The 21,315-nt window shown below is 37.7% G+C and overlaps 1 protein-coding gene across 6 annotated transcripts in view; it reads left to right on the plus strand.

Annotated features, from left to right (window-relative positions):
* PRRC2C (proline rich coiled-coil 2C) overlaps positions 1-21,315 on the plus strand; it is a 96,397-nt gene that overhangs the window by 52,069 nt on the left and 23,013 nt on the right. For all 6 annotated transcript variants that reach the window (XM_055582224.1, XM_055582222.1, XM_055582223.1 and 3 more), the window contains exons 15-24: positions 1,124-1,334; positions 2,535-4,793; positions 7,008-7,216; positions 11,352-11,506; positions 12,546-13,365; positions 13,779-13,864; positions 15,203-15,391; positions 15,533-15,784; positions 17,393-17,485; positions 20,528-20,629. In XM_055582224.1, coding sequence (XP_055438199.1) covers positions 1,124-1,334; positions 2,535-4,793; positions 7,008-7,216; positions 11,352-11,506; positions 12,546-13,365; positions 13,779-13,864; positions 15,203-15,391; positions 15,533-15,784; positions 17,393-17,485; positions 20,528-20,629 — 4,376 coding nt within the window. The remainder of the gene's footprint in view (positions 1-1,123; positions 1,335-2,534; positions 4,794-7,007; positions 7,217-11,351; positions 11,507-12,545; positions 13,366-13,778; positions 13,865-15,202; positions 15,392-15,532; positions 15,785-17,392; positions 17,486-20,527; positions 20,630-21,315) is intronic.

The raw sequence follows: 21,315 nt of genomic DNA on the forward strand, positions 1-21,315 counted from the left end.
TGATATATCGTCTTTGAGCACAGAGTAGTTAAATTCCAATTACTGTACCAACAGTGTGGTAAGACCAAAATACTGTACTTTCTGTTTTGTGAATATTATTTCAAAAATTTCAGATGGAAAAATTACTATCTTAGTTATAATATATTGTTTGCTACATTGTTTTCATTCTTTCAGCATTTTAATTTTATCCATATGTTATATATTACAGCTATTTTTTCTGTCATTTACCAGCCTACCACCTGAATTTCCTAATAGGTTAGCTAGAAACAAATAAAATAGCTATGTTTATCAGAATAAATTCAGATAATCCAGCACCAAGATGGTATAGAGGAAAATTTAGAGGCGATAAAAATACAAACAAGAATTACATCTTGATTTTAAAATTTATACTGAAAAAAATTTTTTACTTTATTTATGTTAGTTGGAAACTAATTACTTTACAATATTGTAGTGGTTTTTGCCATACGTTGATATGAATCAGTCACGGGTTTGCATGTGTTTCCCATCCTGAACCCCTCTCCCACCTCCCTCCCCATCCCATCCCTCTGGGTCATCCCAGTGCACCAGCCCTGAGCACCCTGTCTCATGCATCAAACCTGGACTGGCGATCTGTTTCATATAGAATAGCATTGAAACATGTATATTATCATATATGAAAACTTTAAGAGACATAATGTATGGCATACTGATCAACTAATTAAATTAATAGAATTTTCTATGGGAAATGTTTTTCTGAAAATTCATCACTTGGTGGTAATTCTCAAAATGTTTAACATGCACAGAGTCGTGATACTTACTATCTGATTTTTATAGGCATTATCTTTTCTTTCCTTTAAAGTAAAATAGACTGTTCTTATGGTTTTGCTTGTGTTGCTTCCTGGATTTTTAAATCTATTTAACAGCAACAATAAAAATCTCATTCACAGAAAAATTCAATTTTCACTGATGATTTTTTGAGTTAATCAGTTTTACTTGCCAAAAGTATTTCTTTAAATATAGAGATGTCCAAATAGTAATTAAGTATTAACCTGGATACTGTATTAACCTGGATACCGTGTCTATAATGATTCTGTTTCCTTTGTTTTCTCCCTGCACTCCCATCTTTTTGTGATCTTTTGTGTAGGAATGATTCCTCCTAAGCCATTAATGAGACGAGATCAGATGGAAGGGTCACCAAACAATTCTGAGTCATTTGAGCATTTGGCTCGCTCTGCAAGAGATCATGCAATTTCACTCTCTGAGCCTCGAATGATGTGGGGGTCAGATCCCTATCCTCATACTGAGCCTCAGCAGGCCACCACTCCCAAGGCAGCAGAAGAACCTGAGGATGTAAGGTAATTATTAAAGTCATTAGCAAGCCAATAGAATATTGTGGGGAAATGAAAACTATGTAGTCTCCCTGGAGATCATTCTGACTTAGGACTGAGCCACAGATCTGATTTTCTCCCATTTAATATGCCTTATTTCATTCTAGGATGTATTTTCCTTTTCCCAGCATTTAGTATTAATTGATTAGGGCATTTTGCGACATAGTTCTTTCTGTACCCTTATTTAAATACTGAAATTTAGTGGTAGCTGTCAAAATTGTCAAGATCCTCCTGTACTTGACGTATAGTCTGGCTAAAGTGTTGATACAATTCTTCCACTCCTTGAGAAATGTTAGACATTTAATTATGGAAGTTTTCTAAGGTCAAGTTAAGGGTAAACACTAATTTACTGTTACTTTGAAGTATCAGACAATTGGTGATCTTCAGTAATTTATAATGATAAGTTTGAGCTTTTGCCCTTTTAAGGAATTTGTTTTATGATGTTTTAAAATTTTGATTCATTGGGAAAGATGGACCTACTCTAGTGTACTCTGGTTATAAGTGAAAATTACGAGTTTTGATAGATATAACTTTCACATAAGCATGGTCTAAACTTCTTTTTCTTAAGGACTGAGTTTCATTTCTTTTTAATTGAGGGGAGTAGAAACATAACACAGTACCTACCCTCCTGTCAAATTTTTAAGTATATAGTACAGTGTTGTTAACTGTAAGCATAACATTGTATAACGGATCTCTAACTTTTTCATCTTGCACAACCAAAATTTTTTACCCATTTAATCACAACTCATTTTCCCCTTCCTCCTACTCCCTGGTAATTATTTCTTTATGGACTAGTTTTATTATATTAATAGTTTATATAAGTGGGATCATACAGTATTTGTTCTTCTGTGACTGGTTTATTTGACTTAGTGTAATCTCCTCATCTATGATGTAGCATATAGCAGGATTTTCTTTCTTTAAACAACATGCTGTTGTATGCATATACATGTTCTTAACCCGTTCATCTGCAGTAGACATTTAGGTTGTTTCTATCTCTTTGCTCTTACGAATAATGTTGCACTGAACTTTTTGTAGAGACATAAGATTCTTTATGATTAGGACCCATTTTTTGTTTCTAAATTGGAGGGATTGTTTTGCTGTACATATACATGTGAAAAAGATTTTTGCTGTGATGGCTATTATTTCTTTGAATTCTCATTATCATAGGCCTGAAGCTTCATTGGATCAGGAACAGATAACTGCTGCTTATCCTGTAGAACATGGTCAGTTAGAGGCTCATCCAAAACCAGACTTTGTCAGAGAATCAAGTGAGACAGATGTACAGAAGTTTTTAAGCAGATCAGTGGAAGACGTTAGACCTCGTCATACTGACACAAATAGTCAGTCTACTTGTTTTGATGTACCTGATCAAAAGACTATAGCCACTCCTCAAGAAGAACGAATTTCAGCTGGAGAAAGTCAGCCTGCCCGGAAAAGAAGTGTTTGCCATGGATCTAACCATACTCAGAAATCAGAGGAGCTGAGGAATGAGCCATCTGCAAGCATTCCTAAAGTAACTAGCAGAGGTATTGATTCAAAAGAACCAGCAGAAAGGCCAGAGGAAAAACCAAAAAAAGAGGGCTTTATCCGATCTTCTGATGGACCAAAACCTGAGAAATTGTATAAATCTAAATCGGAAACTCGTTGGGGCCCAAGGCCTAGCTCCAACAGAAGAGAAGAAGGTAACGACAGGCCTGTGAGAAGATCAGGTCCTATTAAAAAACCTATACTTAGAGATATGAAAGAAGAACGGGAGCAAAGGAAGGAGAAAGAAGGAGAAAAGGGAGAAAAGGTCACTGAAAAAGTGGTGAAACCTGAAAAGACAGAAAAGAAAGAACCTCTTCCTCCACCACCCGCACCACCTGCAGCACCAGTTCAGCCACAGTTGGTTCCACCACAACCTCAACCAGAACCAGAGAAACTTCCTTCAGTAGAAACTTCGCCTTCAACTTTGGTACAAAAGCCACCTCAAGATACCGAGAAACCTTTGGAATCTGTAAGTAGTGTTGAGGTAGAGCCTGCAGTTAAAACCATAAACCAACAAACTGTCACAGCACCAACAGTCAAGGAAGAAAAGCAGCCTGAGAAAGTCATCAGCAAAGACCTTGTTACAGAGAGACCTCGACCAGATTCAAGACCAACAGCTAAAAAAGAATCCACTTTACCCCCTAGGACCTACTGGAAAGAAGCTAGAGATAGAGATTGGTTTCCAGATCAGGGATACAGAGGTCGAGGCCGAGGTGAATATTACTCCAGAGGGCGAAGCTACAGAGGCTCTTACGGAGGACGCGGCAGGGGTGGCAGAGGGCACACTCGAGATTATCCTCAGTACAGAGACAGCAAGCCACGAGCAGAGCACGTGGCCCCAGGGCCCCTCAGGCAGCGGGAAGAAAGTGAAACACGGAGTGAGAGCTCAGACTTTGAAGTTGTTCCCAAAAGAAGACGACAGCGAGGTTCAGAGACTGACACAGACAGTGAAATTCATGAAAGTGCAAGTGACAAGGATAGTTTAAGCAAAAGTAAGCTTCCCAAAAGAGAGGAACGGCCTGAAAGCAAAAAACCTATAAAGCCTCAGTCTTCTTTCAAGCCTGAAAATCATGTCCGAATAGATAACAGACCTCTAGAAAAATCTTTTGTAAGGGATGATGATAAATCTAAACCAGGCTTCCTTCCTAAAGGAGAGCCTACAAGGCGAGGCAGAGGGGGAACATTCAGACGTGGTGGAAGAGATCCTGGAGGTCGCCCATCACGCCCTTCTACCTTACGAAGACCTGCTTATCGGGATAATCAGTGGAACCCAAGGCAGACAGAAGCTCCTAAACCAGACAATGGGGAGCCACCAAGGAGACACGAGCAGTTTATCCCTATCCCAGCAGATAAACGGCCTCCAAAATTTGAACGAAAATTTGACCCAGCTAGAGAGAGGCCCCGAAGGCAGCGTCCTACGCGACCACCAAGGCAAGATAAACCTCCCCGATTTAGACGACTAAGGGAGAGGGAGGCTGCTTCAAAAACCAATGAGGTGGCAGTGCCCACAAATGGCACAGTTAATAATGTGGTTCAGGAACCAGTTAATACTGCTGGGGATATTTCTGGGAATAAGACACCGGACTTATCTAACCAGAACTCTTCAGATCAGGCAAATGAAGAATGGGAAACAGCCTCTGAAAGCAGTGATTTCAATGAGAGGCGTGAGAGGGATGAAAAAAAAAATGCTGATTTGAATGCTCAAGTGGTGGTAAAGACGGGAGAGAATGTTGTACCTCCAAAGAGGGAAATAGCAAAGAGAAGTTTTTCTAGTCAGCGACCCGGCATAGATCGGCAGAATCGGCGTGGTAACAATGGTCCACCAAAATCCGGAAGGAATTTCTCAGGTCCTAGGAATGAAAGGAGAAGTGGCCCACCATCAAAAAGTGGAAAGCGAGGGTGAGTATTTTATGTTACCTATAATTACTTTTGCATCTTTTGGCGGGGGCAGGCGGTGGGGGGGTGGGGTATGCTACTCAGCTTGTGGCATCTTAATTCCCCAGCCAGGAATTGAACCAAGGCCTTTGACAGTGGAAGCTCAGGGTCCGCGAATGGCTGCTTTTGCACCTTTAGAGAAACTAAAAGTATACTTCTTGGTTGAACTATGCAAAGGCATCAGTCTGTAGAGGATCAAGACAGTCTTCTCCTGTAGGTGTTTTTTGTTTTGTTTTGTTTTTTCTATTCTAAAAGTGTAAGAGTGCTTGAGAAAGAGGTTGTTAGTGGATCACAGAAGTCCTTGCCTGTTGTTCAGTTCAGTTCAGTTCAGTCGCTCAGTCGTGTCCTACTCTTTGCAACCCCATGAATTGCAGCATCTCCCAAGAGTCCTGTTAGAAATTTGTGGCTTTGGGAAAATCGACACACCCAAGGACAGGACATATACAATGTCTTCCATTTGGTAGATCATCTTACTAATGATGAGTAGCCTGCCTTTCTTGATTTCTCTCTGGAAAACTGTGGTGCTCACAGGTGTCCTCTGGGACTTAAATTAGTATGTTGTAATCATATTCAGTCCCTCTGTACTGGTTTCTAGAGAGTGAATGTTGAAATTTAAGGATACATTATATTCCCTCTTAAGTTGCAAACCTACAGTAAACCATCTAGCTTACAGAGAGGGGCCTAGAAAACAAAGTCCTGCCCCACCACCAGGGCCACCAGTACCACAAATAGCATTTGGCCTGTTCTTTTTAAATATTAAAATGCTGATTATAGTAAATTATTTTTTAGTACTAAGAAAATTATACAGTAGCATTATTTCTAGTTTTAAATCTAGGCTCTGGTACTTCTATTTGTATAAATTCTCTGCTTCATCACCAGTAAAATGAGGAGAAAGCAGTAGAACTTTAAAAATGTGTGACGATTCCATGACATGAAATTTATGAAACAATGTGACACCTGGTATATACTACCAAGTTGTGTTAATTGAGTACCAGTTTAACACAGAATTTAAACCTCCCTTTAAAAGTCAAAAGAATAGGATAATATATATAGTTACATTAACAATGTAGTTGTTGACTATAACCAAGCTATTCAAATTTCAAGTAGTAATACTCAAGGTTTCAGCTACTTTAGCAAGTCTTTTGTACCATATAGATGGTAGCAACTTGAACCTGCAGACATAGCAGTTACTGGCTATAGATTAATGTTTTCTAAGTGTCATATTTAGAAGAAATGAATTCATAGTTCACGTTTGAGATCATGGTTTTTGTCAGGCTCTTGATAAGCTTTTATCTTGAGTAATACTATAGATTGAGCTGAAAATGAATTGATAAGCCCATTTTTCATGGTGTATGTTCTTGAAGTTTTTATAAAATGAACCCAGGAAAAGAATTTGTTAACAGGAAAAAACCCTGTAGAAATACTTTTGGTTTGTGAAGTGAATTGTTTCCATATTAAAACTGGTTTTTAAAATGTTTATATATATATATATGTATGTATGTGTATAAATCTGATTGAACTTTTAAAACAAAGACTTGTAAGCATAGAATACTTTACACTTTTTTTTTCATATACCGCCCTCTTGTGGAGAAGATCTACCCGTGAATACTTTGGACTAGCTTAGATCACAGAAATTTTCTGCTATGAACAATGTCAATTAGCTTATTAAACATAATGAACACAGTAAGAATAGACACAGTAAGAACCTTCAGGGAATAATTAGAATTCTAGAATTTAATTGCTGGAAAGAACTCTGAGGAGCTAGTCTTATTTCCTGTATTGGGAAGCTCCATCTTAGTAAAGTTGTACCCAACAATAATCACTAAGGCATTTCTATCCCACTGTTACTTCTTCTTAGATTGAACTTTAGAAACTGCCACTAAGGGCATTTTTCTTTTGATCAAGTATATGGAGACAATGGGCTTCCCAGGTTGTTCAGTGGTAAAGAATTCACCTGCCAATGCAGGAGATGCAAGAGACACAGGTTTGATCCCGGTTTGGGAAGTAGAAAATGGCAATCCACTCCAGTATTCTTGCCTGGAAAATTCCGTGGACAGGTGAGCCTGGCGGGCTACAGTCTATGGAGTCAAAAAAGAGTCGGTTATGACTGAGCAGGTAAGCCACATGCCACACACACATGTGGAGCTAGTAATAAAATCTCAGATTATTGTTTTGTAGGCCATTTGATGACCAGTCGGCAGGCACAAGTGGTGCTGATCCTGTCAATGGCAGCTCTGCACACCATCAAGAAGGAGCACCTAATGGTACAGGACAAAAGAACTCCAAAGATTCTACTGGGAAAAAAAGAGAAGACCCCAAACCAGGCCCTAAGAAACCCAAAGAGAAAGTGGATGCGCTGTCACAGTTTGATCTCAACAACTATGCAAGTGCGTTTCAGATCACCTTTGTCTGTCTGTCTGTCTGTTGTCTGTCTGTCCATCTGTACATTTAAGTAGATACTATAAATAAATAAGTCATCAAAAAAAGAAAGTTGGACTTCAAGGTAGACATAGAGACTGATGATGAATCACAGACAGAGCTCTAACTAAAATAACACCAACTTTTACCATACCTGTGAGTGCTCGATAAAATTTTTGTTAAAGATTATCCACAGTTTCACTTTTCTTAAGAAAGTAAATTAACCACTCTTCCTTGCTAAACAGATGCGGGGGGACACACAGAAAATCAAATGAAGATGCTTTGTATATATGCTGTGTTTGAAAAGAGAGAAGTGTTAACCTCAATGAATTATGACCTTGAGAAAATTGGTATCTAAGATACGGTAAACACAGAATAAATAATAGGATGGGAGGTAGTGTTGCTGTGGATAAATACTTTCAGAAAGCTATGGAGTGATGGGATGTCAAATGTGAAGGATAACACAGCCAGAAGGAAATACGTGATGAAGACATTAACAAGGAATCTCTAAGAGTAGACACTTACACAGACGAATATTGGTATTTCCCATTCATTCAGATGAGACTTAAGCTCAAAATACTGAGTAAGATTGAGACTAGATAGTAGTAATGGGAAACTGGTTAGGTACTGTTGTTGCATATTAGAGATGTTGATAAGAGTTTTCTTTCATCTAGTTAATGGTTGTTTATACATATTCAGTTTGATTCGGCCCCAGGACCTTGACATTATTATTTATAGACCAGCTATTTTCAAAACGGGGTCTTCAGACCATCATCATCACCTGGAAGTTTGTGAGAAAAATAAAATCTTAGGCCCTACCCCAGGTCTACTGAATCAGAAACTCGTGGCATGTGAAGCAATCTGTGTTTTAACAAGTTCTCCAGGGGATTCTAATTCCATTGCACACAAACTTGAGAGCTAATTCTAGACTATCATTTTAGGATTCGTGTGGAAAAGAAAGAATCCTAACTGTATGTTTTAAGAATTTTTAGATTCTTTAGAACTGTGGTTCTTAATAGGGATGATTCTGTACCCCAGGGGCATGTGACAATTTCTAGAGACATTTTTGGTGTTGCAGCTGGTGGCTAGATGTTACTGACATTTATATATTTTTATATATATATATATTTTTTTCAGCCTCAGGTCTTACCTACAGCACGTGGGCTTCTCTCAGGTTGTGGTGCACGGTCTCGAGAGCTCGAGGTCTCAGTAGTTGGTGGTACACAGGCTTAGTTGCTCCTTGATCTGTGGGATATTAGTTCTCTGACCAGGGATTGAACCACGTCCCCTGCACTGGAAGGTGGATTCTTAACCACTGGGCCTCCAGAAAAGTTACCTACTGACATATTCGTGGGTTTAGGCCCAGAAATGCTGCTAAATATTTTGTAGTGCACAGAACAGCTAACTCACAATGTTAATAGTGCTAAAGTTAGAAAGCTTTGATTTAAAGTAAATCCATGGGAAATTTGGATGCTTGTGTGGTCCATGAGAAGAGAGACTAGCATCCATCTAGATATCACATTTGAAAAATGACAAGTGAAGATAACAGAAGTCCACAGAACATGGCAGATTTGTCTTCTCAAATATTTGTTTACTAGTTTTTCCAAACAACTTCTGGAATATATTTGCAAAGTATTATTAAGACAATATAAAAAGGTAAGTATTGTTTCTGAATTGATAATGAAAATTGAGCTATTAGTTTTAACTTGTTGAAGTTTTGTGTTTTTTTTGTTTTTTTTTTACAACATTTAAAAAAATTATTTTTGGCTGTGCTGTCTTCATTGCTACAAACACCAGCTTCTCATTGTGATGGCTTCTCTTATTGTGGAGCACAGCTTCTAGGCACACGGCTTTATTAGTTGTGGGGCACTAGTTTCGTTGCCCCACGACATGTGGAATCTTCCTGGACCAAGGATCAAACACGTGTTCCCTGCCTTGACAGGCGACCTCTCAGCCACTGGACCACCAAAGAAGTCCTTTACTTAATTTTGAGTCATCTTTAGGTTCTTTAAAATAATCTAAATTTCCTAAAATTAGTTCCAAATGTTACATAGCACCAGACAAGAACATGGTGTTGATCACAGAGTATTGTTCTCGTGTCCATAAATGCTTTACACAGTTGAGTGAACTATTCAAAAGGTTTATAAAGGAGCTCTTTGGCAAGAAAATGAAAATAATTAGTGATGGTATGACTATGAGGACGAGCTTTACACACACTTTCTAGTTTAAGTGAAAAACCAAGACAAATTTAGAATTATGAAGAGATCTCTTGGAGTGCATAACACCCTTTGAAATATTGAACTAAAACCTTGCATTGAGATAAGCATATGCTCTGTTTTACACAGTTAATTTCATAAAGGATTTAAAACACAAATAGAAGTGCCATAGATAAATCAGAATCAATGTTTTTCATTTTAAATCAGATTTTTATTAAACAGACTAACAGTAATAGGTTTGTAAAGAGTGAAAGCCAATCTTATTATTTTTTCCCCGTCAGTATTTCTATGAATGTGAATTTTTAGCTATTTAAAAAGAACTGTTTGCAGGTAGATTCCCTTTGATCTACTCTGGGTCATATTCTCTTGGCAACCCCTGCAAGTCATCACCATTCTGAATTGTATGTATATCATTGCCAAGCAATTTTTAGTTATGTGTTCCCCAATCACAACACAGTATAGGACTTTATGGAGCAGTGGATAGGAATCTGCCTGCCACTGCAGAGAACATGGGTTCAATCCCTGGTCTGGAAAAATCCGACATGCCCTGGAGCAACTAAGCCCATGCACAAAAACTACTGAAGCCCTCACAGGGGCTGTGCTCCACAACCAAAGAACAGCGCCTGTTCTCCGTAGCTAGAGAAAGCCCACACACAGCAACAAAAGACCTAGTGCAACCAAAAAATTACAATAAATTCATTAATTATATTAAAAAAGAATCCCTGCTTTAAAAAACCCCATATATTTATATTGTTTGCAAAATTAATTTATTTGAATTGCCTCACCCTTTTCTTAAATTCATTGTGTAAGCTTTATACCTGCAACCCAAAATCATATCACCTGGACTGTTTTTATTTTTCTTTTAAATGTTAATGGGTCTAAATTTCTTATACTCACTAGAATGTATAGGATAATTTAACAAGGTAGAATTATTGTTCGGAGAAGGCAATGGCACCCCACTCCGGTACTCCTGCCTAGAGAATCCCATGGACGGAGGAGCCTGGAAGGCTGCGGTCCATGGGGTCGCTGAGGGTCGGACACGACTGAGCGACTTCACTTTCATTTTTCACTTTCATGTATTGGAGAAGGAAATGGCAGCCCACTCCAGTGATCTTGCCTGGAGAATCCCAGGGACGGGGGAGCCTGGTGGGCTGCTGTCTGTGGGGTCGCACAGAGTCGGACACGACTGAAGTGACTTAGCAGTAGCAGCAGAATAATTCTTAGACAATTCATTGAAAGTATATTTTGAATTGTTCTTCTGCTGGGTTATTATGGTATATGTACATCTATATCACTTTACATTGTCATGGAAGTTTAACATATTTCATGTTTTTAACAGCTCCACATTGTAGACAATAGTCTACATAAACTAAAGGCATTAAGAATCAAAAGAGCAGCTTAGCTTGTCAGTACCATGTTGTTAGCAAATCAGCCTCTTAGAGCTTGTTGCGTCCTTTGAAAAGGGGAAACAATAGTAATGCCCACTTCTTAGAATGGTTAGATGCAAATAAGATAAAAGTGCTAACATAGATCTTCATAGCACGATACACATCTTGAGACTGGGAGAGGTAAAGTGATTTGACTATAAGATAAAAGACTTGATTTTTCTTTTTTTTTTTTTTTTTTTTAAAAAGGCATTACCACTTCATTGTTTAAGGGAAAAAAAGATGTATACCATTCACAGCAGGTAGTTTTAGGGCTTGATTTATCTATGAAACCTTCAAATTTTAGTAATGGCTATTTTATGGTGTGGAAAATGGGTTATTTTATGAATTATAAGTATTGGATTTTTGCCTTTTTTATTTTTAATCATTATTGGAGTAAACGTTTTTGTTTTATCTTTTCAGTTGAAAAAAATTTCACTTTAAATCTTATCCTATTCCTATAGGTGTTGTTATAATTGATGACCATCCTGAAGTAACAGTAGTTGAAGACCCCCAGTCAAATTTAAATGATGATGGTTTTACTGAAGTGGTATCTAAAAAACAGCAGAAGCGTTTGCAGGATGAAGAACGCCGAAAGAAGGAAGAACAAATCATACAGGTTTAGTGTTTCAATTTGTTGCTGCTAATTTGGATTATTGCCCAAAATATACTAGGAAATGGTTGAGGTTTCTTCCCACCTATAAGGTCAGGGCTGTATTTATTATTCAAGTGCTGAGAATGACCTTATTTTTCACAACTTTAAACTGTTTTTAACCGCATTGAGATCAGTTTTAAATAAAATGTAATTACTGTATCTCACTATCTGCCTTAGAGAAGATCATCTTTATTTCAGAGCAGCGTATTTGCCCCATCTTACTTCATTGCGGTGTTAAAAGTTTTTAAATCATGGAAATCTAATGAACACAACTGCCATGATCTCTAATAACTTGCAGATTCATGACCTAAACCAATTTCTCTTATAATCTAAATTAGTTTATTTAAATGCATAGTATGAATCACAGTAAGTTAAATTTTTCTTTTTATCAACCCATACACCCATTTTGCTAAATGCTGAACCAGTATAAACATAAATAGAGCACGTGGGTCACAGTGATAAAGAGCCCTAATAGATTAGAAGGTTCTAAAACAGGAAGCACTGTAAAAATCCTATCTGTGTGATAATATTGAGTTTAATTGAGCATAGTCCTCGAACTAGATTATTTCAGAAGTCATTTATTGTTACTGTGTTTTAAGAAGGGAAATTAGTGCATACATTCTATATAGCATAACACCCACCAACACTCTCAGAATTAATGTTTTTGTGGCAAACATCAGTTGAGTGGAACCAATAATTTTTTGTCAGGTAGAGTCCAATTTTGCTGCCAAATGAAATTAGTGCAAATTTACTTAATTTCTTTAATTTCAGAATTGTGGAAAAGAGCTTGTGGACCTGTGTATCAAGAATATATGTTTTTTTCCCCTATAGCATATTGGCTTCTCATAATTTAAAATCTCATTAGCAACCTTGATGTTTTTATTTTATTGAGTAGGTATTTTGTAAAGGAACTAAATTAGCAGTAGGTAACTTTGTTGGAAAATCTGTTCATGAACATTTCAGCAATGTTATTGACACAAATGATTCCTGCAAATTTTTTAAGGTCTGGAATAAAAAGAATGCAAATGAAAAGGGAAGAAATCAGACTTCTAAGCTCCCACCAAGATTTGCCAAAAAACAGGCTACAGGAACCCAGCAAGTACAGCCTCCAGCTTCAGCTCTAACCTCAGCTCCGGGTCCAGGGTCAACTTCAGCTCCGGTTCCAGCCACAACCCCAGCTCCAGTTCCAGCCTCAACCCCAGCTCCCCTTCTAGCATCACCCGTAGCTTCTGTTCCAGCCCCTGCTACAGTCCCAGTCTTAACCTCCACCTCAGCTCCACTCCCAGCCTTAGCCTCAGCCTCAGCTCCAGTTCCAGCCTCCACCCCAACTACAGCCACAGCCTCTTCTCCAGCTCCGGCTCCAACCCCAATCCTCGCCTCAGCTTCCTCTCCAGCCTCTGTCCCCATCCTTACTTCAGCCTCAATTCCCATCCTTGCTTCAGCCCTAGCACCAGCTTCAGCTCCACCTCCAGCCATCTCAGCCCCAACTGTCCCTGCCTCAGCCCCGACAGCCCCAACCCCAGCCCCAGCCTCAGCCCCAACCCCCACCCTAGTCCAAGTCCCAGTCCCAGCTCCTACTGCCCCAGGTCAGACGCAGGGACAGACTCACAAACCAGTCCAGAGTCCACTACAGACTACAACACAATCTTCGAAACAGCCACCTCCTTCAATTAGACTACCTTCAGCTCAGACACCTAATGGCACAGATTATGTAGCCACAGGAAAACCCATCCAGACCTCGCAGTCACATGGCACTCTTACAGCTGAATTATGGGAGAACAAGGTAGCCCCACCAGCTGTGCTGAATGACATTTCTAAGAAATGTAAGTGTGCAACAGAAAAGTGAGGGGTGGGGAATGGTGTGGGAATTGAGAGTTTGTTTTCAATTTTATTTATAAACTCAGGGGTTTTTTTCTAGCCATCTCTTTTTTTATTAGTAGGAAGCAGTAACAGTAATCTGTAATCTTAGCTTCCTTTCTTAAAACCTTTATTTCTAAGACAAGTGTGTTACACTTTTAACAGCTATATTTTATGGACACAACTTTTTGTTGATAAAACAATGTACAGTTTTTGGGGGGAATCTCATTTATTTTGGTGTGCAAGAATCGCTTTAAATACCATGTGAAAAGTCACTTTTTTATTGTCTAGCTACCATTAAAAGAAAGAGTTAAATGGATCATGAATTATTAACCTCTAAATTTTAATGGTTGTATTTCCTGTGACTTCTTCTTTTCAGTAGGTCCCATTAGTCCACCACAGCCACCTTCTGTCAGTGCGTGGAATAAGCCCCTAACATCATTTGGATCAGCTACTTCATCAGAGGTAGGAGCAGATTTAGTAATGGCTTTTGTGGGGTTATTGTGGCAGTTTCCTTAAAACAGTTACTCAAACTTTGGCCTGTATCAGAATCACTTGGAGAGCTTAATTCCTGATTCTTAGTCTGCAAAAAACACCTTCCACTAATCTTGTATTTTAGATTCAGTTTCAGTGTGACCTCTTAAGGACCTTTTTCTAAGTGATTTAACCATATTTTAATTGTTGCACATCTTTTATCTAAACTTGTTACTTATTTTCTTTATCCATTATAGTGCAGATTCTGCAAGTTAGATTGGTAGTGTCTGTCTAGATCAGTACCTAGCACAAACAAGGTATTACATAAATTAGAAGTTTAAATCATAAATTCCTAGGGTGTGTGCACTCCATTACCAATCACGAAGTGCTTTCATGTATATTAATTTTTGTTTTCAGAGCAGAAGTGGGTGACACTGGGATTCCTGTCTTTTTTCTGCTCCTCCATTAATTTATTCATCTATTTGTTGCTGTATTTGTTTACATTTTTTTTTAATGATTTTTTACATTTAAGTTGAGGGTGTGATTTGTCCTACAGTTCAGGGCAATTAAAGCCAGAACTTTAAAACTTAAGTTTTGCCCTAGTTTTTATTTTATCAGTTGTTTTCTAATACAGATCAGTAGTAGTTAAAGGAATGCTGCTGCTGCTAAGTCGCTTCAGTCGTGTCAGACTCTGTGCGACCCCATAGACGGCAGCCCACCAGGCTCCCCCGTCCCTGGGATTCTCCAGGCAAGAACACTGGAGTGGGTTGCCATTTCCTCCTCCAATGCATGAAAGTGAAAAGTGAAAGTGAAGTCACTCAGTCATGTCCGACTCTTAGCAACCCCATGGACTGCAGCCTACCAGGCTCCTCTGTCCATAGGATTTTCCAGGCAAGAATACTGGAGTGGGGTGCCATTGCCTTCTCCCAGTTAAAGGAATACTTTCTTAAAATATAACCAGTGTCAGTTATGGGACTTTTCAGATGGTGCTATAGTAAATAACTTGCCTTCCAGTGCAGGAGATGTAAGAGACATGGGTTCAGTCTCTGGGTCGGAAGGATCCCCTGGAGAAGGCCATGGCAACCCACTCCAGTATTCTTGCCTGGAGAATTCCATGGACAGAGGAGCCTGGTGGGTTATAGTCCATGGGGTCGCAAAGAGTTGGACATGACTGAAGTGACTAGCATGCATGCATTATCAATTAATCTCAATTAGATGTAGATTGCTTTAAACCTTCTGTTGTACTTTTAAAATTTGTAGTATTACATAAATCATTCAATCAAATTTGAACTCTACTTTGAAGCAAGTTTTTAAATGTTCTTTTACTAGGGAACAAAGAATAGTCAAGAAAGTGGAGTTGAAATTGGAATTGACACAATTCAGTTTGGTGCTCCAGCTTCAAATGGGAATGAAAATGAAATTGTTCCTGTGCTTTCGGAAAAAACTACCGACAAAATATCTGAACCTAAAGAACAGCGGCAGAAGCAACCACGGGCAGGCCCTATCAAAGCCCAGAAGGTAAATACTGTTCGTGTTCCAGATATAATTGTATGAAAGCCACTAACGTATAAGGAGAATAAATAGGTTTTTTAATTGGATTTAATTTTCAGTGAAATGTCTTTGATCATGACATGTTTTTATCATAAACGTTGAATTTAGCTTCCAGATTTGAGTCCAGTTGAAAACAAAGAACATAAACCTGGTCCTATTGGAAAGGAACGTTCATTAAAAAATAGAAAAGTAAAAGATGCCCAACAGGTGGAGCCAGAAGGACAAGAGAAACCAAGTCCTGCTACAGTCAGAAGTACAGATCCTGTGACAACAAAGGAAACCAAAGCAGTTTCAGAAATGTCTACTGAAATAGGAACAATGATCTCAGTTTCATCCACAGAATATGGTACTAATGTGAAGGTAAGCAACAGGCAGTGATTACCAATTCAGTTGATGCAAGCCAGGTCTAACATGAATGGGGAAAACAGCAGCAATATACTTTTGTTTTTTTTTGGTTGAGGCATGTAATTCTGTAGCTTATGTGGGTTATTATTTCTACAGAGATTTTATTTCATGGTGTGCATATGTGATCTAAAATTCCTTACAGTAAATTATTTCTTTCTGTGGAAACTAACTCTTAATTCTGGACTACTGAGTAGTTTAAAGTGAAAAAATATTTACACAAGACTAGAATGCTTTTTCGGAGAAGGCAATGGCACACCACTCCAGTACTCTTGCCTGGAAAATCCCATGGACGGAGGAGTCTAGTAGGCTGCAGTCCATGGGGTCGCTAAGAGTCGGACACGACTGAGTGACTTCACTTTCACTTTTCACTTTCATGCATTGGAGAAGGAAATGGCAGCCCACTCCAGTGTTCTTGCCTGGAGAATCCCAGGGATGGGGGAGCCTGGTGGGCTGCCGTCTATGGGGTCGCACAGAGTCAGACACAACTGAAGCGACTTAGCAGCAGCAGCAGAATGCTTTTAAGTAAGTTTATAGACTTTGAAAGAATTGCTGCATATTTCTTTTTATTTTGTTAATGGAATTATAATGGACCCCCTCCTTATCTTGCACACTAATGAGATTCTGAGGTCAGGAAATAACATTAACTTAGTAACTCCGGGTACTAGGAAAAGGAAATGGCAACCCCCTCCAGTACTCTTGCCTGGAAAATTCCATGGATGGAGGAACCTGGTAGGTTACAGTCTATGGGGTCACAAAGAGTTGGACACAAATGAGCGACTTCACAAGCCAAAGTAACTCCAGTATAGCCAGTTTTCTTCCAGAGTTGGAACAAGTCTGTTTCATTGGTTGAGCACCAGAGGAATGACTGACTTGCATTTAGGGTCTACATTGAATGGAAAAATGCATGTCTTTAAAAATACTCATTAAGGCAAAATAACACTGAGTGACTTATGGGGACTGACACTTGTGGGAGTTTTCTATCTGCCATTTGGTGTTCACTCTGGAACATATGCTCACTGAAAAGAAAGGTGGATGGAACCTTTTATGTTACTTGAATATTCTTCTCTTTTTAATTGCCATGCAACTTAGTTCATGGAGGTGAAAAGCTCATGTGATCTGACTCTACCATGTTTAAAGGAGAGATTCATGATGATAAACACGGAGTTTATCCTAAAATCTAATTGTGACAGCTAAGATCCTGACATTCATTATCCATGTTTTATTTTGAAGAAAACAAAAAATCAGTAGTTGAAAGTAAGCTATAGATTTGAGTATAAGAACACACAGAGTTATTTTAGAAATCCACGGAAATAAATATTTGGTACTGTTGACAGCCTCCTATATTGCAGTATATATTTTAAATGTATAGGACTCTAGCAATGGTTGAAATGTGGTAGGTCCATGTTTGTTTTATCCCACTGTTGGTCTCTAAGATTTGAGTGTTAAGGTTTGGTATACTCTCCTGCTTTCTTCCAAAATAACTTTACAGCTGTTAGGCTGCCATTAGAAAGTGACTAACTCAATTTAAAACTTTTTTTTTTTTCCTCTCTTACAACTCCACAGGAGTCTGTAACAGACTATACTACACCTTCTTCCTCTCTGCCTAACACTGTGGCTACTAATAATGCAAAGATGGAGGATACTTTGGTTAATAATGTAAGTAATCAACTGGAGATGTGGCAGGTTTGGATAGGAACCTGGCTATTGTTACCTAAGAGTTGGCAGTACGTTTGTATTTAGGAGCACTGTAATGTAATTAGAGGAAATAGTTAAAGCTGAGTTGTTGTTTTTCCCCTGAAAATCATCACTTTAATATCCAGGCTTGTGATGCTTAAGCTTGGTTTCATATGTACTAATCCTGTTAACCTGGTTTTGGTAAAAAAATTTTATTCTTAGTTTTCACATTCTACTGATTCAGCATTTAATTTTGTTGGTAATTTTGTTCTTAAATGACACCTTTTTATAATGTTGTGAAAGGTCGTTCACTTAAAACAAAAAGACAATTAGATTATTACTGAAGATTTATGTGTTTCTTTTTTAATTTGAAAAATGGTACTGGACATTAACGACTTCATTCCTCTTGTGAAGACTGAAGGGTTTATCTTCATAAACCCTTGAATACTCTATTAAAAGATGACAGTCAGTTATATAAATCTGGTTCTCGCCTCCCAAAGCAACCATATTATAATTTAAGAATCTGTTAAATATTGGTACAGTCCAGTACTTTGCCTAGTTCACAGACTGACAGGTGAAAAATGAGTAAGCGGGGGAAAAAAAACATTTAGAAGTTACATGTGTGGCTCTTGTTTTGTAGAGCAGATATGGTGGAAATTTGGTCATCTGCTCTCTTTTTTAAATATAGTCCTCGATAAACAAAGGCTTTTCTTTAAAAAATAAAAATAATAATAATAATCTTTACAAATACATTTAGAGAGCTCTTAAAAGGCTTCAATTCTATAACTTTAGAATAAAAACTCTCAATTATGTTTTATTACAATGTCTTTGCTATGTTTTCTGTTTTTGTCTTTAGTGTCAGGTATAGAGACTTTTAGGTGAAATGCATTAAGGATCATTTAATCCAACTTTTGTAGTCTGGCTGAAGGAAAAGGTATAGAAAGGAAGAAGTCACACATTTTGTCTTTGTGATAGGAGAGCACTTTTGGAGCTGATGAATGTAATTTGTCCAATTTCCTCGTCCCCTGACCTTTTGAGGAAAGGTTTATTTAACTTTCTGTAGGAAACAATGGAATACTAGGGAAGGGCAAAAAGGCTTGGTCAGTTTAATACCTAGTGTCACTATGTGGATTATCAAGTAATGATAACTGAAATTGAATCAGTAATGTTTCAGTAAGGTTTAATTATATTTGAATTGTGGTGTCTTTTCTCATTTTAAGAAAAATGTAGAATATGTTACCTTTTCCAGAGTATTATGATGCCTTCTGCCAAACTACCCTTTTCTAAAAATTTAATTTATAAAATATGAATATGGAAGGAAAGATCATTAATCTCAAAACCCTTAAAACTCATTAAATATCCTCATGAATGTTTTAATGGTTTCCATCTGATCTGCAGGGCTAATCAACATAGTGACTTGTATACAGAGGACTACTGAAGGGAAGATGCCCCGTCTTGTGTATAAGTAAATAGTCTGTGTTTGATATTTAGCAATGTATTCAGAATGTATTTGAAAACAAGCTCAGTTTGGGTCAGGGAGCATTTATAAAAAGTCATCAGTGTGAAATGATTTCACAGTGCTGCTTATTTGTGCCAAGTTTGGTGGTGATTCTGAGCTTAATATAGTGTTAAAAACAAATTTCCTATATGGAGAAATTTTTAGGACTTTTTGAAATGTCCCTTTTTTATTCATTAGGCTAGGGGTTCCATTTTGTGCATAGAACTGTGGTCTTTTTAAAAATTAAACTGGGGAATTTCTTGACAGTCCAATGGTTGGGACTCTGCACTTCTAGAGTGCATGAGTTTAATCTCTGGTCAGGGAGCTAGGATTCCCACAAGCCACTTGGCGTGTCTAAAAAATAAAAATTAAACTGAAAGATGGCTTATTTCTCTTGTTGAGGCTTAGCACACTTTTTTTAAGGATCTTAACTGATTTATCAGTTGTAGTACCTAATAGTACAGTTGTTTTGAATCTTGAATGATTCAAATCAATTTAAATCTTGAAGATTTAAATGCAGGTGGTCTTTTTGATCATTATAGCGCAGCTGTTTTAAAGATTTATAAAATAATCTCCATTAGATTGCCCGTATCACAAAGTGATTATCTTAAACCCCTCCCCAGCATTTCATTTTATTTAAACAACTGACTGAACCATCAGAATCAGTCATGTAGTAGTACATAATAAAATCTTAAGATCCAGAGAATTAGAAGAAAAAAAAGATAAAGGTAGCAAGTTTCCAATATCTTCAAGTTTCTATTAAATAACAGTACTTATCACAGTTATGTATTGCTACCACAATTTGTTTAGTATAACAGTGGAGGTGATAATTATAGCCTTTGCTCCCAACATTACTTTTGTTCTTGAATCTAGTTATAAGTTAACTAGGTTGCTGTAGAGAGACTTTCTTAAATTTACCCTATCATGTTAAATGCTTCATATAGAACCGGTGGGTTCTGTAAATGATAGAAATTATATTCCCTAGAGCTTTGCTTTACAATGTATGGTCCAGGGACCAGCAGCATCAGCATTACCTGGGATCTGTTGAAAGGCAGGATTTTGTGACCTCCCCAGACTAAGTGAGTCTGAATCTGCGTTTCAACAAAAACCCCAAGTGTTTTGTATATACATTAAAATATAGGAGCATGGCCTTTAAGTTTATACCTTATATATGTGACAGATTCTTTTTCTGTCAGTGAAGTATAAATAAGCAGATAGTATTTCTTTTCAGAAGTTTGATCTAAGATGTCCAGAGTTATCAATTAGTGTAAATGCAGTGTAACTTCAGTCAAATATTCCTGTTGGTTCTAGTGAAAATAACCTTAGAATACATTAGCATTATATTTAATGGGGCTTTTGCAGCAGACTTAGTTAGATTGTGATATGTGTTGCCTACCTTTTCAGGTGCCCCTGCCTTTTGCAGCAGACTTAGTTAGATTGTGATATGTGTTGCCTACCTTTTCAGGTGCCCCTGCCTTTTGCAGCAGACTTAGTTAGATTGTGATATGTGTTGCCTACCTTTTCAGGTGCCCCTGCCCAGCACCCTCCCGCTCCCTAAGAGGGAGACTATGCAACAGAGCTCCAGCCTCACTTCAGTTCCTCCCACTACTTTCAGCCTCACCTTCAAGGTATGTACAACATCCATCTCTAAAGGTCCTTGATTGTTGCATGCAAGGGGACAGAAGTTAACACTCTCAGTGTTCTTACTAGTTTAGTGCAATAATCAGCAATACTAAGCTGAGGAAATGGAGTGATGTCAAATTACACCTTAAAATTTTATTAGTTTTTAACACCACATAGTAGTAGTTTGATATATCTTCGTATTTAAAATGAGGCCTATGCTTGTGAATTTTGTCTTAAAAATACAAGAGAACGTTTTATATTTGGTTTGTGTTGGGTTCCTCTTAGAGACTAATAGTTACTGGAAACATAAGTTGTGCAGAAAGCAAGTAACTTGGTGTTACATGTTTTGTTTTGTTTTGTTTTTTATCATAAGTACCAATAATGGTTAAGAATGCTAGTTTTCTGTCTTTCCTGTAAGTCATGTGTGAATGGAATGAATGCAAAGTGGTAGTTCTAAAGATGTAATTGATTAAAACAAGTAATTTTTTATTTGATTTTTGTTGGATAATTATTGAATAAGAGTCCAAAAGAGATTTTACACAGCACATGCTTTTTGTTGTCAAAAAGTTTAGGTTTTTTTTTTTTTTAATCTCCTATTACACTTAAGATTTTGAACTGTGCTACGTGTTACTAATACTCTTGTACAATAGAGTTATTTGAGACTATTTTATATCAGTTGTTCACCTCAAGA

The sequence above is a fragment of the Bubalus kerabau genome, chromosome 5 (genome assembly GCF_029407905.1).
Source record: "Bubalus kerabau isolate K-KA32 ecotype Philippines breed swamp buffalo chromosome 5, PCC_UOA_SB_1v2, whole genome shotgun sequence".
Taxonomy (NCBI): Eukaryota; Metazoa; Chordata; class Mammalia; order Artiodactyla; family Bovidae; genus Bubalus; species Bubalus kerabau.